The sequence below is a fragment of the Diplotaxodon limnothrissa genome, linkage group LG16 (assembly GCF_057381915.1).
Source record: "Diplotaxodon limnothrissa isolate DT_005_m linkage group LG16, D_limnothrissa_male_GT1.1, whole genome shotgun sequence".
Classification (NCBI taxonomy): Eukaryota; Metazoa; Chordata; class Actinopteri; order Cichliformes; family Cichlidae; genus Diplotaxodon; species Diplotaxodon limnothrissa.
Window position 1 is genome coordinate 33942526 of NC_140611.1, and position 18745 is coordinate 33961270.

At 40.6% G+C, this 18745-nt stretch overlaps 1 protein-coding gene across 1 annotated transcript; it reads left to right on the plus strand.

The window, feature by feature from the left end:
- The first annotated feature begins 26 nt into the window (after positions 1-26).
- Positions 27-13886, plus strand: LOC146616562 (lanosterol synthase-like). The gene is made up of 22 exons (XM_085374077.1): positions 27-51; positions 502-670; positions 831-969; positions 2028-2136; positions 2518-2639; positions 2727-2823; positions 3034-3169; positions 4894-5002; positions 5845-5963; positions 7343-7440; positions 7587-7614; positions 7986-8042; positions 9198-9269; positions 9811-9861; positions 10007-10156; positions 10622-10718; positions 11093-11198; positions 11560-11625; positions 12888-12968; positions 13109-13279; positions 13409-13487; positions 13749-13886. The coding sequence occupies exons 1-22, from the start codon at positions 38-40 to the stop codon at positions 13884-13886; spliced, it is 2208 nt and encodes a 735-aa protein (XP_085230203.1). The 5' UTR covers positions 27-37.
- The last annotated feature ends 4859 nt before the right edge of the window (positions 13887-18745 follow it).

An 18745-nucleotide genomic window follows, 5' to 3' on the forward strand; every position in this document is an offset into this window, starting at 1 on the left:
TATTTTAGCGGAGGGTTTGACTGATCTGACAGCAGCTATGACTGAGGGAACGTGAGTTTTTGGCTTCTTTCATTTAACAACTATGAGATTTTAATTTCAGTGAGAATTTTACCTGAATAAATAGGACGATAATAATAAATAAATCATTCATAGTGCACGTTTTTGTCGTAACTCTAAGAAATGTTTAAGAAAACATTAGTGAAATGTACTTGTTAATGAGCTCAGGAATTATAAAGACTTTTTAGAAAGCTAAAATTTGGGGATGGGATGCGAGAGGTCGGAGCCAGGTCTTACCTGCTCATGAAACAGGTTGACAGTCAAGTGTTTAATAACCTTTGAGCATTTGAAAATGGGGTCTGTATGTAAAATTGCTCTAATTTATAAAAATGAAACAATATTTTGTTAAATCTCTTGAAATCAAGCTGGAAGTCTGCACTTCAGTCACATCTGTAAAAGGCAATCTACAGAAGTGTTTCCTTCTTCAAATACTCTTTCTGCCAGGCACCTGCGGAGGCGAGGGGGGCCGTATAAGACGGAGCCAGCCACAGACCTAAGCCGCTGGAGGCTGACCAATGTGGAGGGCCGGCAGACGTGGCGGTACCTGGAAGATCAGGAGACCGCAGACAGAGAGCAGAGAATGCTGGAGGCCCATTCACTCGGCTTGGACACGGTGGGCTCCTCTCAGTTGTTTCCCATCTTTTACAGCTTTTGAGTTGACTGTTTGGCTCTTACTGGAAACTGGATTTCTCAGAGCGACACAGTAAACTTGAGTATCTTTAAACTTTGTGGATGACCACGGTGGGTAGTAAGATCACTGATTCTCTCCACAGAGTAAGTTCGTGTCCGACTCTCCAGCCGCCCACACTGCTGTGGACGCCGCAGTGAAAGGCATGCACTTCTACAGTCAATTGCAGGCCGAGGACGGTCACTGGGCAGGAGACTATGGAGGGCCTCTCTTCCTGTTGCCAGGTGAGTCTAGTCATCCTCCTTATCCTGATGTCTGTAGTGACCGTGCAAAATAAAGTGAAGTTTCTCATTGCATCATTGGAGATGTTCCCTGTAAAGCACTGCCTTTACAGGGAACAGAGTCTTGTCTTCAACCTCCAGTTGTGAATGTAATGGTAGAAAAATAAAGGTGCAAATTCAGTACACATTAATGTATTTATGGCAGACTAACTGTGAAACCCAGGAAGGTTTGAACCCACCATTTATTTATTTTTGTGTGTGTGTGTGTGTGTGTGTGTGAGGCAACAGTTTTAACCTTTGCACCATCAGTGACGGTGATGCAGAATGAATCAGCAGGAGTACTGACAGGGACTAGAAAGAGAGAGCATCACTTGTATTGGTTTCTCTCCATTGACTCCCTCTTATATTCAGAATTTAGTTTAAAATCCTGCTCCTTACATACAAGGCCCTGAACAGTCAGGACCCATCTTATCTTAAAAACCTCATAGCTCTCAGACTGCAGGCTCACTTGTGGTTCCTGGGATGTTAAGAGTAGAATGGGAGGCAGAGCCTTCAGCTTTCAGGCCCCTCTTCTGTGGATTCAGGAGACAGACAGCCACTCTGCTTTTCAGATTTAAGATTAGGCTTAAACTTTCCTTTATGATAAAGCTTATGCTTCAGGCTGGATCAGCTAACCCTGAATCCATCCTTAGTTACGCTGCAATAGTCCCAAGCTGCTGGGGGATTCCTATATGCACTGAGTGTTTCTTCTTCACCTCTTTATGCACCACTATAACACTGAATCTTTAGCAATTATTAACGCTGGCTCTCTGTGCCATAGTTTGTCTTTTGTCCATCTCCCTCCTCGTTCACACAGATAACTGTCCCTCCCTGAGACTGGTTCTGCAGGTTACCTGTTCAAATGGAGTTTGTCCTTTGTTTTGATTGTTGGTGTTTTCTCTGTATTAGGGTCTTCAATTTAAAATATAAAACTGCTTGAGGTGGCTGTTGTTGTGAATTGATGCTATATAAATAAAACAGGGTGTGAGGGATTTCATGTCTCTGTTCGGGTGCTTCCACAGGTCTCCTGATCACCTGCCATGTAGCTAAGATCTCTCTGCCTGAGGCTTGGAAGAAGGAGATGGTGAGGTACCTGCGCTCAGTCCAGCTCCCTGATGGAGGCTGGGGTCTGTAAGTCAACAGGGTTTTTTTTTTTTAATATTCTTTTAATGTTCATATCACCATACCAACCTTATCACTCATGTGGAACCGATATCAGTAATAACTTGGATTCCAACCTGTTATTACATCAAAACTCTTACCAGATTTAAATAAGAACCAAATACAGAGACAAACAAACAAATAAGAAGCACTGAGACACAAAGACTAACACAAAACACGATGGCAGGAGAAGTAGAAAGACATCAAACACATTTAACAGCACATATAACAGAGAGGCAAGTTTAGTGCTGCTAAACTGCTCTAAAATGATCCCAGGACAGCACGTTTCCAAAGTCAACTTCTCAAGCGCTGATCACAGCAGCAGTGAGCATGTGTGTGTCACTTCTGCAGACATGTTGAAGACAAGTCCACCGTCTTTGGCACAGCGCTGAGTTACACCTCACTTCGGATCCTGGGAGTGGATCCCGATGATCCAGACATGGTTCGTGCCAGGAACAACCTGCACAGCAAAGGTCTGTCATGTTCAGTGTGCGTTTTTCTCCATGGTGTCATGTTTTCAGCTGCAGTGTACCATAGCGCTCTGTGTTTATCTGGTACAGGTGGAGCAGTTGGGATTCCCTCGTGGGGTAAATTCTGGTTGGCCATTTTGAACGTCTACAGCTGGGAGGGAATGAACACGCTCCTGCCTGAGATGTGGTGAGTGGGAGATGATTTCCAGACTCGTGTGCAGCTCTGTGGCCTCTCACAGGTGTGTTACATGAAACAAGAGTTTAACCCTCTGCGGCGTTGTTGGTCATGACTCTGACCCTGACTTGTGGTTTTTCTAAGTAGAATGGAAGTCAGACTGATCATTTTCCCTCAAATATAAATGTTCCAGGATTCCTGACGTGTTTCTGTCTCTTCCAGGCTCTTCCCCACCTGGATGCCGGCCCACCCCTCCACCCTGTGGTGTCACTGTCGGCAGGTCTACCTCCCGATGAGTTACTGTTATGCCGTCAGACTGGCCGCAGACGAAGATCCCCTGGTTCTCAGCCTCAGACAGGTGTGGAGTCCACCGTGTTCCACATGGGGGCGCCATGCTCCAACACAGTACGGCCAAACGTATTCAGTGTTGTGCTTTGCATCCCAGCTGTGGCTTACCTGGTGATGTCATGTGGACATGACATCCTCTTAAAGTTTAGCACAAAAACATTCCTGCTGTTACTGTAATTAAACCTGATCCTCTTTGCCATTAATGATAATTAAAATAATGATAATATTAGTAAATATATCAGCGTTAGTAAAAATAGAGAATGACTGTGAGCATCTGTGGAGTTACCTGCTGTACAGGTAGGCCTGTGTTTTAAAAGGTTTTCTAGGTTGATTCAATTAATCCTCAGGCAGTCAGAAATATTATAATTCTGATCATTTATCAGTACTGATACATATGAGACTTCATCAGAATTGTGAACATCACAGCAGATGCCTTTGTGTGAAAGTAACTGAGAATAAAACAGAAAAACATGAAGGAGATTTTTCTGGCCTGGCTTTTTATAGCAGATAACCTTAAAAAATATTCTGCAATATTCTGTAATTTTGCATAATTTTAAAAAGTTTTAATTTCTTCAGTATTGAACAGCAGAAATTAGGCTTTCTTGTCCGAGGTCCTTTAAGTGAAAAAAAGAAAAAGACAGTGCTGTAAACAACGGTAGACTGTTGGGTAATAAGCGAATGAATAATGCAGAAAACAGAGATTTGAGACGGGAAACTGTTCTTGAAGTAAAGAGAGAGAGAGAGAGAGAGAGAGCTGTGCAGGAAGTGTGATTTTTTTATTGTGGTGGAAGCAAACCAGCAAAACTCAGAGGGAATTCATGACGATGTTTATCAAATGTGAAGCGCAGTTTGATGCTTCTTTTGCTGCTGGCTCGGTGAATTTTGGTTGGAGAGAGACTAAACCTGCAGCTCAGAATCAGCGCAAAAAGATGTAAACACAGAGCAGACCAGACGCATCAGAATCGCTGAGCTCCGACGGCGTGTCCGTCTACGGGCCGTCGGGTGAGAAAGCCGAGAAAGACAAAGCTGATTCTGATGCGTCGGGTCCGCTCCGTGTTTACGTCTTTGTGTGGAATCCGTGTACCTGCTCTCATTTGCTGTTTGGTGGTTGTTGAAATAGTTTTGTGAGCTTTAATCTGAGAATTTGGCGTTTCTGGCAAAACACAGTTATATTTAAAAGTCAATTCAGGATTTAATGAGTCGATATCGCTTTATTCAAGCTACTCACCTCCCTCTTCCACCTGCACTTTCAACTGGACCACGGCCGATCAGAGAGGTCCCGCCCCTGACTGTCTCTGATTGGTTTAGTCCACGATAGGGGCATAACGTGTGTCTGTTGTTGACCACACGAGATTTTTTTTTGTTACCCAAACAGTTGGTCGCACTGGTGTGACCAAAGATTGATTGATTTATTTATTTTTAGTCGCATCACTGAAAAATTTGGTTGCATTTGCGACCAAATTGGTCGCACTCTAGAGCCCTGCCTCTCAGTCCTTCTTTCCTTTTCTTATTTTAGTTTCGCTCTCGCTTTTTATGTTTGTTTTCTTCCTTTTTTTTTTATATCTACCTGTCTGTCTGTCTCTTCCTTGTTCTTATTTTTTAGGCTGAGGTTGGAGTCTAGGAGAATTATGTGAATAGAGTGTGTTCCTGTGCCTGTGTTTTGCCTTTAATTGTTCTCTTCCTCTGTAGTCTGTATGTATATCAATAACATGGGCCTTGTTCTTTGTGCTATAGGAGCTTTACGTGCAGGACTATGCTTTTATAAACTGGCCGGCGCAGAGGAACAACGTGGCAGCATGTGACATGTACACACCTCACAGCACACTCCTCACAGTCGCTTACAGTAAGTCTGACCTGTGAATACCTGCCTCCAGAGCTGCACATTTAAAACAGTTGGGTTGTAATGACTGCTAAGAAAAAATGGACTAACAGATGTTTTGCACAACAGCAAAGCTTTCAGCAGCAGATATGAAGGAAAGAGAAACTGCTGAGTCTGTGTTTCCACAGGCTCCGCTAATTTAGAGACTTATTCCTCATGGAGAACGAAAACAAGACAGAACATCTTCAACCGGTCTTTTACTCGCTAATGAGGGACGGCTTGGTCAGAACCAGGCTGTGGAGCTAAACGCTCCTCACCTGTCTCCAAACCAAGTCCTTCAAAGAGCAGCTCTCCTCACAGCTATTTATTGACAAACTGTTACAATACACATCACAACACAAGCACCTCCCACCGTAAAACCCCCCAATGGTTCTAAAAGACAAGGCACTATGTGTATGTGTGTGCACGTGTATGCATGTCTTTGCATGTGCAAGAACGTGTGTGTGTGTCATGGGGGTGCGTTTGTGTGTCCTCCTGCTCACCAAAACGATCATAAAAGCAGGAAGCTTACAACACAAGAAACAGATCTTTCAGATAAGATGTGCCTAATAAAACCCACGTCAGCCTCCCCCAGCACCAAATTGGCTGGAGAAGTGGTCAGAGACAAAGGAATGTCTTTGATCACACAGTTTAAAACAATGTAGAGATGGTAAGAATAAAAATTACAACATTTAACAATTTACTTTAATAGAAAAGTTTTGTCTGGAGGGTGTTTTACACAGTGAGGATGGTAATAAGTGTTTTCAGTGGGTATTCCCCTCCACTCTCTTCTCTAACCCTGTGACTTTGTTCCTTTTGGCCTGCAGTGGTGTTAAATGTATACGAAGCCCACCACAGTACCACGCTGAGAGGAAAAGCAGTCAAAGAGCTGTATGATCACATCGAGGCCGACGATCGCTACACGAAATGCATCAGCATTGGCCCGGTAACTAATACACAGATACTCGAAGCAAAGAACACAGATTTGTGGAGTTTGAGTTTCTAGGTGCAAAATTTATTTAAATCATCTTATTTAGGCAAGGCAAGTTTATTTATATAGCACAATTCAACAACAAGGTGATTCAAAGTGCTTTACAGAGACATTAAAAACAAAAACAAATAAAAAGCATGATTTAAAATTGTTAAAAAACAAACAAACAAAAAAACAGTATATAAAATCAGAACAGTAGATAAAATCAGTACCGTAGTTAAAATGTAAGTTTGGAAATTTAAGCTTAAAAGTGTGGATTTGGTGCTTTATTCAAATGCAGTTGAGAACAGGTGAGTCTTCAACCTGGATTTAAATAAACTGAGTGTTTCAGCTGATCTGAGGCTTTCTGGGAGTTTGTCCCAGATATAAGGAGCATAAAAGCTGAATGCAGCTTCTCCGTGTCTGGTTCTTCTGACTCTGGGAACTGATAAAAGACCGGATCCAGATGACCTGAGGGATCTGGAAGGTTCATACTGGGTCAGGAGGACACTGATGTATTTTGGTCCTAAACCATTCAGAGGTTTATAGACCAGCATCAGAACTTTAAAGTCTATCCTCTGACGGACAGGCAGCCAGTGTAAAGACCTCAGAGCTGGACTGATGTGGTCCACTTTTTTGGTCTTAGTGAGGACTCGAGCAGTTCTGAATGAGCTGTAGATGTCTGACTTATTTTTTTAGGTAGACCTGTAAAGATGCTGTTACAGTAATCAAGCCTACTAAAGATGAATGCATGGACTAGTTTTTCCAGGTCCTGTTGAGACATCAGATCTTTTATCCTTGAAATATTCTTGAGGTGATAGTAAGCTGACTTTGTTATTGTCTTAATGTGTTTTTGTAAGTTTAGGTCTGCATCCATCACTACACCCAAATTTCTCTCCTGGTTTCTGATTTTTAGGTGTATAGATTGAAGTTCTCTGGTGACCTGTAATCGTTTTTCTTTGGCGCCAAAGACTATTACTTAAGTTTTGTTTTTGTTTAGCTGGAGAAAATTGTTACACAACCAGTCATTAATTTCCTCAATGCATTTACCAAGAGCCTGTACAGGGCCTTGGTCTCCTGGTAACATTGTGATATATATTTGTATGTCATCTGCATAGCTATGATAGTTTATTTTGTTGTTCTTTATAATCTGTGCCAGTGGGAGCATGTAGATGTTAAACAGAAGGGGTCCCAAGATGGAACCTTGGGGAACTCCACATGTGATACTTGTCTGCTCAGATGTGAAGTTACCTATTGATACAAAGTATTTCCTGTTTTCTAAGTATGTTTTGAACCAACAGTGTAAAATAAAAAGAGCAACGTGCAGTTAGATATCTGCTGATGGTTCTCCTCAGATCTCCAAGACTATCAACATGCTGGTTCGCTGGTATGTCGATGGTCCCTCCTCTGCAGCCTTTCAGGAGCACGTGTCCAGGATCCCGGACTACCTCTGGTCAGTCAGCCGATCTTGAACAGTTCAGTAATAAAACAAACCAAACTCCAGCTTCAAGAACAACTTCAACTATGCAACATACAGAAAAAAATCATTTACAAAAGGTGTAAAACTGATAAACTTACTGTAAGTTCTCTGTGTACCAGGTTGGGACTGGATGGAATGAAAATGCAGGTGAGAATTTGTTCTGTCTTTGTTTTACCTCTTTAACATTTGAAGGTGTGTTTCTGAGGATCTCTGCACCTCCAGCTTGCAAAAGAAGAAAGAAGAAACTCTTTACTGAGCCTTTATTAAATCCATATTATTCTCACAGCAGAAAGATGTCATTAAGTGTGAGATATAGAGGAGAATGGTGCATCACCGATGTAGAAAGAAGAATCCATAGAATCAGTTTTGCCGACAGCTAAAGTTCAGGTGGTGCATTAATCCAAAGAATAGCCCAAAATCTACTTGAATGCATAAATTTATTGCCTTCTAAACACATTGTTTTAGTTTACTTGTTTGTTTCTTGCTTTGGGATTAATCCAATCTCTTTTCTGACACAGGGGACGAATGGATCTCAGCTCTGGGACACCTGCTTTGCTGTGCAGGCTTACCTCGAGGTAAGACAAAGATGACCTCTAATGCTTACAGTAATTTCAACCAAAGCACATTCATGCTCATATGTAAAACCCCTCCAACAGCCCTCCATCTGTATTTGACAAGACTGCTTAAAGAAGTTCTGCCATTAATTAATGCTTCAATCTTAAATATGAGCAGCCTATCTCTAATAATTAGCTCTGTTCCACAGGCCTTCAAGCTGGCAGTAGTTAAATCATTACTTAATCATCCATCCCTTGACTGAGCTGTCTTCGCTAATTATAGGCCAATCTCCAACCTTAATTTCATATGGAATTCAAATCCTTGAATTGTCAAACAGCTAACAGATCATCTGCAGAGGAATGGCTTATTTGAAGTTTCACTCAGGTTTCAGAGCTCATCACAGCACAGAAACAGCTTTAGTGAAGGTTACAAATGATCTTCTTATGGCCTCTGACAGTGGACTCATCTCTGTTCTTGTCCTGTTAGACCTCAGTGCAGCATTCGATACTGTTGACCATAATATCCTATTATAGCGATTAGAACATACTGTAAGTATTACAGGTACTGCACTGCAGTGGTTTTTATCATATCTAACTACTAGACTCCAATTTGTTAATGTAAATGGAGAGTCCTCTTCACACACTAAGGTTAGTTATGGAGTTCCACAGGGTTCAGTGCTAGGACCAATTCTGTTTACATTATACATGCTTCCCTTAGGCAGCATCATTAGAAGGCACAGCATACATTTTCACTGCTATGCAGATGACACCCAGCTCTATCTATCCATGAAAACAGAAAACAGACAGCAATGTCTTAAAGATATAACCTGGATGACCTGGATAACTTTTTGCTTCTAAATTTAGGTAAAATGCACGTTATTGTACTCAGACACAGCTGTGTACCCAGAATTGGGCCCTGAGAAACTCCACATATGAAATCAGTGAGTAAAATTTGATGAGAGTCGAACTAGTCAAACACTGAGCCAACACATAGTCCTAAACGGGACGTCACAATCAACTTTGTCAATAAATATTATCTGGTAACAGAAATGTTACCTGTGTAATTTAGTCCGAGATCAAGACGACCTTGACGAGCTGTTTTAGTGCTGTGTTTGACATAAAAACACATCAGGAAAACTACTTTTGTGTGTTGCAGTTTTGTTTTGTTTTTTTCAGGCAGGAGCTCAGGACGACCCAAAACTAGCTGAATGCCTTCGAGACGCCCATCAGTTTCTCACTATCACACAGGTACAGCAAGGAGATGCACTTTATCCACCGAATGGCTTTGATAATGAAAACAAATTTTTTTGTGTTCTTTGCATATTTATGTGGTGTCTGAATAATCTGAAAAACTAGCTTCTGATTGGGATAATTCACCTAAACATTAAAGTTGGAAACCAGAAAGTAGTACACATTGTTTTAGTAGTATATTTTAGTTTTTCTTCCAGAAATCAAAGAATCCTGAATTATAATCTATGGGTGAATTCCCTAACAGCAATGATGATGATAGAAGTAATACCTTTTAGTGAAAAATGTTTTTTTAAAACTTTATTTGGAGAAACGTTTGCAGATACTTAAGTGATTTTAATCCGATTTGACTGGTGATTTAAACATGCAGTTTCTGTGTCCTGATGACCATTGAAATGTAATTGTATGTTTTAAGATAACGGGCCAAATACATGCTGCATGAGCTTCTAAGATGGCCCCAAGTTTCAAGACTTCATCATTTTATTTTGACACTTTAAAAAATGTTTATTTTAAATGGCTGACCAGTTTTTCGCTCTTACAGATCCCGGAGAATCCTCCTCAATATCAGAAGTACTACAGACAGATGAATAAGGTACAGATATTATCACCCTGCAGTCGCTTTTAACCAGTTTATTTATCATTGTTAAATAAATCACTCGAATGTGCTTTGACGAAACATAAACCGTCTTAAATTTAGCTTATGTGTATAAGTAAAGCATGCACTGCATTTCTTTCAGGGAGGTTTCCCCTTCAGTACCCGTGACTGTGGTTGGATTGTGGCCGACTGCACTGCAGAAGGCCTGAAGTCACTGATGCTGCTGCAGGAGCTCCGCCCCTCCATCAGGCAGCCCGTCCCCTCTGAGCGTCTGTGTGATGCCATCAACGTGGTGAGTACAAAAAAGGAGGACTTAGTCAGTAAGCCTTTTTTTTTTTTTTTTTTTGTTTACAGTTCATACTCTCCACATCCTGTTTGTGTTTTATGCCCCACACATCCCAGAGATCTGCAGGTCTGCTGCAGCAGGCTTCTGCTCGTATTTTAAATGAACCAAATAAATACTCAGCTCTTAAACTTGACTGTAATTTCTAATTGATTTTCTAGGTTTAACACTCTAATATTACCTTATGTTGCACATTTGACCTCTAATGCCTATCGTATTTTATGTACAGCACTAACTGAAATAAACGTTGTTGAAATAAATGTGGAGTGTTGAGAAAAATTGAGAATATCTAAGGCTTCCTGTGAAATCTTGCTGCCATTTCATTTTAAACGCAATTGGAGTGCAAACTGAACTGAAGACCCCGCCCCTCGTCATCCTCTTCTTCATCTTTTCACCATGTTTCTGTTTTTGTAGCTGCTGAGCATGAAAAACACAGATGGTGGATTTGCCACATATGAAACTAAGAGAGGAGGGAGACTCCTGGAGCTGCTCAACCCCTCTGAGGTTTTCGGTGAGTGTGTTGCCAACATCTTACTGAAAAAAATGTCTCTGTCTAAAAGAAACTTTGATTTCAAAGAGTCATGTGAGGAGGAGTTCCCGGCAGTTGCTGGGAATGTCTGAGTCCATTAAACTGTAAATATGTAGATATGAAAAAGGGAGGCAATAAATATAAACATGACATTTGGAGAGTGGAAACCTTTGTTTCCATTGCGTACTGAAAATGTGGCAATGACCTTTCCAGTAGCAAAGGGCAGAAAGTCAAAGACTGCCTTATTTTCCATTGAAAATGAGGATGCAGAACATGTTGTAAAATGTTTGTTTTTCACTGTTATTTTGTGCCTTGTCTGTCTTTTTCTTTTATCTCTTACGTTCATACACAAACAGGCGACATCATGATTGATTACACATATGTGGAGTGCACCTCAGCAGTTATGCAGGCTCTGAGGCATTTCCAGAAGGTCTACCCTGATCACCGTGCCGAAGAGATAAGGTATAAACACGTTGTTTAGAGGTATGCTATCTCCTAAAACTGTTTTCACACATGCACTGCAATCCTGAACCCTTGTGTACATGACTCGACAGACGGGTAGGTGACAGCAAAGGCTGGACATTAGCTACACTTACTGCCATCTTTTCTGCTCCCTCTCATAAACCCATTGGAGCAAATGTGTCCACAGTGTGAGATTCTTCTGTAATTGTCCAAAGTATTAGCAGGGCTTAAACTAAAGCTGACCTAATAAAATGAGTATAAAACCAAACTGTCTTTTTCTGAAAATATCTTGAGCATATGTGTTTTCTCAGTTGTCGCTTAAGTTCAGGAGGATCCTCTGAGTTTGCTGTGTCTTCTTCAGGTCGACTCTGAGAGAGGGGCTGGAGTACTGCAGGAAAGTTCAGAGACCTGATGGATCTTGGGAAGGGTGAGGCCAAAATTAGAGATTTATTACTGGATCTCCTTGGTAGATTTTATATATGAGAGCACCCAAATCCAGAACATTAGAGACAAATTTGTAAAAAACACAAACAAAAAAACGAAATAATAACATAGACATGAAGTTTGTCAGGTTTAGTAAAATCAGCTAAGCTCAAGTCATTTATGTGGTTCTTCAAAACCACAAAGGAATTAGATCACCTGAGATTTATTTATTCGGTGTAACCGTGCATTGAACTGAGAAATTACACTTTGGAAGAGAAAAAGTTTCAGTGCTATTGTTACAGAAAAAATTAAAAACACATCAAGTAATGACCAAGTACACTGAAAGACAACAATTTTATTTAAACAGCGCCAAATCACAACAACACCTCAAGGTGCTTTATATTGTAAGGTAGACCCTGCAATAATACATACAGAGAAAAACCCTACAATCGTATGAGCCCCTATGAGAAAGCACTTTGGCGACAGTAGGAAGGAAGAAGTCCCTTTTAACAGGAAGAAACCTCTGGCAGAACCAGGCTTAAGGAGGGGCGTGCATCTACAGTGACCAGTTGAGGTGAGAGAAGGAAGACAGGATAAAAGACATGCTGTGGAAAAGAGCCAGAGATTAATAGCAAGTATGATTCAATGTAGAGAGGTCTACTAACACATATTGAGTAAGGCAACTGAAGAAGAAACATTCATTGCATCATGGGAATCCCCCAGCAGCCTACACCTATTGCAGCATAACCAACGGAGGATTCAGGGTCACCTGATCCAGCCCTAACTATATGATTTAGCAAAAAAGGAAACCTTTAAGCCTAATCTTAGAAGTAGAGATGGTGCATGTCTCCCGAATCCAAACTGGAAGCTGGTTCCATAGAAAAGGGGCCTAAAATGTTACTAATGTAACTCTTTATTCTCCTGGACAGACGGATGCCACAGACTTTCCTAATATTCCTAAGACAAGATGATGAACAACTAACATGAATCAGTAGCATGCAGGTGCAAGTGCATTAAAGTGCATTTGTAAAAAATGCAGCAGGCTAATCCTTATTGAAATGTGAAAGAAAAACTATTACACCAACTTTCAAAGCTGATCAGGTGACAGAACGGTGCAGCTAATGCTTGTGAACAACAGGTGAAACCGATGAGTAGAACATGAAGTTAAAACAGACAAAGGCAGGAAGTAAAATGATATAAAGGTGTGCAAGGAAAGCCCCAACTATACTGTGAAGATGACTTTTACATTCCTGTCTCATTGCTTAGTTCCTGGGGAGTCTGCTTCACGTATGGGATGTGGTTTGGCCTGGAAGCTTTTGCTTGCATGGGTCACGTGTACGAGAATGGGTAAGATGTAATCACTGACTTTTATACACATTCTCCTACGTTTAAACCGCCCATTGTTCTCCAAAACTTGCTGAACAGCAATGACCTTCTGTGACCTCTAGCCTACATATTTCTTTTTGTATCACATTCTTTGTGAGCAGACATGTGTGCGAAGAGGTGCAGAAAGCCTGTCAGTTCCTGCTGGACCGGCAGATGCCAGAGGGAGGGTGGGGGGAGGACTTTGAGTCATGTGAGCAGCGTCGCTACATCCAGAGTGGCTCCGCTCAGATACACAACACCTGCTGGGCTCTGTTAGGGCTGATGGCTGTCAGGTAACAAAGAGCAACTCACCTTTGGGCTACTGACCAATCAGAAAGAGTCAGAATAAAGATGTGATGTGAGCATTGTGTTAATCGGGTTGTTTAGTTTATGTAATGCATGTTGTGTGTCTGCATAACCAGGCATCCTGACAGGAAGTCCATTGAGAGGGGAGTACAGATGCTGATTGACAAGCAGTTGCCCAACGGAGACTGGCCACAGGTGACTCTCTGCCTTTAAAGGGACAGCGCACCCTAAAAATCAAACACAAATGTCTTCACTCTGTAAAGAGACTTAGCTGCTTAGTTTTTCAAAAGCATTGTTTTAGTGCTATTGGCCCAACACAGCGAGTGCCATCTATATGACGACGTTACTACAGCAGATATTTCCAAAACTGGACATGTGTCCCTTTAATCCCTGCATTGATGACCATGTGAAATACAACAGGATTGTTAATGTGTTGTTTTTCTTCTTCCTTTTCAGGAGAATATTGCAGGTGTGTTCAATAAAAGCTGTGCCATCAGCTACACCTCATACAGAAACGTCTTCCCGATCTGGACCCTCGGCCGCTTCTCACGACTTTATCCCACCAGTGGGCTGGCCGGGAAGGTCAAGCTCTGAACAGACTGCATGCCAAAAAACATCAATGTCTCCAACAAAAAATAGAAAAACAACATTTACTGGAACACATAATCTCTGTTTTTAAGTCACACCTGAAATGACTCAATGAACATGCACCATTGATGTGTTTCAGCTGCGAACACGTTTCATTCTTTGAATTACTTCCTGTCCACACAGCCAGAGCTCCTCCTTAAAATCCTTTCTCAGTCTGATCTTAAACATTCATGTACACAAAACAGACTCCTGTCGATGTCGCCTTACATCCCCTTTTACTTGTAGTTTACTCTTTATTTGATCTTAATAATTAAAAAAGAAATACAGAGTTTGGCTTTGTCATCTCTTCCTGAAGTACAAAACATATTGGCAGACGAGGGTGATGAGGAAGAAACAGTAGAGGAAAGACTCACAGAGATTTTTCATTAACAGGTTCTATGCAGTCAGGAGGGTTTCATGATCCCAGCAAAACTCAGTAACACAAAGCACTGCCACCATCACATCTCATGATGTTTTAACATTTATTTACGCTCACAGTCAACTGTTTTCTGCAACAATGCCTGCATCCCCTACTGCAGCACATAGCCGAGGTTATTGATACCAATCCTACCATTATGTTTTCTAGGCTGAAGTCCAGCAGCTTGTGTGGTAAAGAGTTAATTTATTAGAAGAACTGTGTGTCAAGTGTACAAAAAAAAAAAGCCTTGTGTTGTGGCTTGGTGGCTTAGTGGGAGTGTCACTTTTGGGGGAAAAAAAGTGCACTTGGAAACAAACATAACAAAGCTTCACAACTGGTTAATCCAGTGTGATCCATCTTGATATTTGTTCAGAGTCGGAGGCGTGACAACATGCTAAGAAAGCAGGTTTCACTGCATCTTCTTCAACTCTGTAAAAATATAATATCAGTGCCAAACGAGGTTTCAGGTTAACCTTTGTTTGTTACCTGAAAGGACGGACCAAGTATATTTGGAGGTATTTATAACAATGGGCAAAATCCTCTAAAAGCCAAGTTGGTGAATTCAAAAATAATTTTTGTGTAATAATTAATCAGCTGAAAAAAGCCAAAGATAAAAACCCACTCTGATGATGGTTATCAACTTTATATATCAAGTTTCTGCCTCAGGATCTGTGCACGCTTCTTGGTGTATGCTCTGTGTTCCATTAGAGGTATTTAACACCTGTACTGATGTATTTTCTGATGATCTGAGTAGGTGGTGATTTCATACCTGCTGATCTCTAATCTGGAAACTAACCTGAAGCCCAAACCAGGTAACAGGAATTCAGCTTATCCAGGAAACGTCAGGGTAACCCCGGGCTTTATGTACAGAGGTGGTTCACTTCTTACCAGGCTCCTGAATCAATTCTCCTAAAATAGCATTACTGTTTCTGAAAGATGCTTCAGACCTCTGCGAGGAGATTAGGAGCGTCAAGTGTGTGTTTCTCTGATGGGCATAAAATATAAGATTTTTCGCTAAAATTTGAATCATTTTAGCATTTATATACGATCCTGAAACCGGACATCCAATCTGTGCCAACCTCCAACCTCTAATTTGCATGCTTGAATTCTGAAGTTTAAACATAATGTTTACTGTCAAACCCTTAAACAGCACCAAGTCTGCAGCTGAGAGAACATCCGGCTCCATTTTATCACCTCAGTGGTAAAATAATTAACTGGAATTAAAATGTTTATTTTAATGTGCAAATAATGAGATGAATAGTTTGCTTTACTCACCTGAGAATATTTAGCATTTCACTGTCATATTTTTATGGTCTTTCTACATTTTTAATTACCATTTCATCATCGTCATCTGACAATGTGTCTGACTGGAGATGGTGACACGCATAGGGATCATAATCATATGATCATGTCAACACATGGGAAAAACCTAAATTAACTTAGTGAGGTGATAACCACTTTAATTCCAACTGCCAATGTTAGGATTGAACTTATGAATGCAACACCTTTAAAACAGTATTGACTTGAGTATGTAGCCCTGCAAACGAAACAAACAACTATTATAAAAGATAAATTATAAAAAAACTTTCTCTGAAGTTCCTGTTTCTAAGGCTGTACAGATATGATATAACATATATAATCACACCTGTTTTGCATGAGAAAAATGCAGGAACAAACAGCCCTGTCAATCACACTGTTCACTCACAAAGTACTTAAGCATGAAATCGAAGTGCATTTGTGTGTTACTCTGACCCGTGTGCTCTTACATCAACATGTAATTCTGGTTTTGTCAGTATGTGCATGGTCAGTTGCAGACTATAACATTATATTTGACCTTTAAATAGGCGTTCAGCATACTTCAGGTTGAGGTGTGGCTTTACATATAAAAAGTGGCAGGTGACAGGTGAGTCAGTGGATCAAATTGCCAGCACGCAGTAAGTTCAACACTTAATCTCTGCTGATGATCGTAAATGTGTATGTTCAGATATAGTATGAATATGTTGTGTTTTATTTTCTAAACAGGTTTCACTGAACTTACAGTGTGTGAGGTTTAAAGTTTGGAAATGGCTGATAAGGGAAAAGGTAAATATCACAGCTCCCATCATTTGTCTTTTTTTTTTAATATTTCCTATATACCCCCAGAAAAGTCAGTCTATCTACCTCAAATTATAGGAGGACCATCTTCAAGGGGGCAAGGAAAAGGCTGTGGTGGACAAGGTGGTGGCAGTGACTTTAGCTGCAGTACTGGCCTTGGCGGAAAAGGTGGTGACAGCAGCCATGAGTTTGGCTGCACTATTAGCCTTGCCGATTGTGGATTTGGCAGAGAAGGTGTTGGTAGCGGTGGACAAGGTGTTGGCAGCGGTGGACAAGGTGTTGGCAGTGGTGGACAAGGTGTTGGCAGTGGTGGAAATAAAAAGAAATGTGAGCATGAGTATAAGCGCACACACAAGCACATCAGATGCCACAAGAAGGGAAGGATGGTTACGGGGTGAGACTGAATATTACTAATGTGCAGATTTTATCCAAAACAGGAAATATTCAGTATTCAGGTGCAAGTGAAGTGTGACATGTTTGTATAATACATCCTGAAAAAGATCACTGAAATACTGTTATTCATAAGATGTTTTCAAAAGGTTATTCAGCAGGTAGCAGGACAGCAAATGCACACTTTAAGCCAATTTTAAGGATATTTTGAGGTCAAAGGTGAAAAATAAACCCCTCATCCTAACCACTGAGCCAAAAAGAGTTAAAAAACTGAATTTAGAATCAGTGTGAGGAATTCACCAGGTATCATCTGTCTCTTCTCCAGGACTTCAGCAGCTCCTGCAGCAGTGACTCTGACTAGATGAACATTTCTGGAGGGACCTGCATGGAAACATTAGTATCTAATCCTTTACTTAAAAATCGTTTGACAAATATAAGAAAAAATAAGTTAAATATAAATAATGTGTAAAACAGAAGGCTGATTCACATATTTAAAAAAGCTGCGCCTTAAAGCAAAGCCTGCTTCAGTGTCACTTTTGCTTTTAATTGGAACATAATTTTAAAAAAATAACTATATGTTTTAGAACTAAAGTCACCATAAAGACACCTGGAAAGTGTTTACTGAGATCATTTGTCAGAAGCAGGTATATTTTTGAAAATGTGCCAATAAAATTCTGAAATAATAAATATGTAAACTGATTAATCTTCTCTGGTCTGTGTCATTTTTTTGTGCCAAAGTCCTTCTACAGAGCCAAACTTTTTTTGGCCATGAAAAGAATACAGGTTTGAGACAGTTTTACATCAGCGCACCAGGAAACTATCTCTATGTTTTACATATAGTCTATGCAACAACACTGGACATAGCAATAATAACACATCACAAACACAAAGACCATGATTTATTAGTAGTGACACGGTAATTATTTGTTAAGTATTTTATGAAATTGTGTGTATCGATGTGTCCATGCTATTTTTTAGTTTTATGGACATAAACCTGTTTACACAGTCACCAGTGTGGACTTTGCACCGTTATAGAGAAAAAAATACACAGGAAGTTGATGAGTAGTTTATAGTAATTACACTGTGGTGTGGCTTTCTTATGTTTTTATATTTTTGTATACATTGTCTATTTATCCATTCGCTTCCGCTTATCCTTTTTGAGGGTCGCGGAGCGGGTGGAGGCTGTCAGCTGTGGTACGGCGAAAGGCAGGGTATTTTGACCTGTTTAAAATCATTCAAATAAACTTTTTGTCTTATTCACAGTGAATCTTTCCTTTTAGTTAAACTATTCTCTCATATTAACAGGTAACGGGTGAGCAGAGCCATCATTGATGGTGATACAGAAGCCTGTAGCAGGAATACTGACGGGGGCTCCTGAATACTCAGTACCCATCTTATCTTAAAAACCTCATAGTACTGTATCATTCCATTAGAGCACTTCACCCTCAGACTATGGGCTTACTTGTGTGTAACTCATGACTCTAATAAGACAACCTAAAAGTATCGACTAGGTGCCAGGTTTGAGAGGATTAGAATCCGGTTGTTCAGTGATGACACGACGAATCCTACTTCCGGGCCTAAAGTATTCTGCGTTTAATATGGCTTTTGTGTTGTTAACATGTTTAATGTTATGTATTTTCTTCTATTTGATCTCAAAAAGCTCCTAAAACAGTCAGTGATCACTGTTGACCTCCCTCGGCTTTTATTACCGCTAATCATTTATTTAAGCTCAGTTTTTAAAACCTTAGGATGTAACTACAGCCCAGCCCATGCAGCAGTATATGAATGACTAACCTCGTATTGTGGATGGATTATCTCAGTTGTTCTCCTGGCTGAAGTTTGGTCCTTTTACAGCATCCTGCCATGCGATTACATTTGTTCCTGACCACCGAGAACACTCACGTTAACTTTTATCGAGTGGAAA

Coding starts and splice junctions, on each gene's coding strand:
- LOC146616562 (XM_085374077.1), top strand. Junction 671..830: donor ATTCACTCGGCTTGGACACG/GTGGGCTCCTCT, acceptor TTCTCTCCACAG/AGTAAGTTCGTGTCCGACTC. Junction 3,170..4,893: donor TGGTTCTCAGCCTCAGACAG/GTGTGGAGTCCA, acceptor TTTGTGCTATAG/GAGCTTTACGTGCAGGACTA.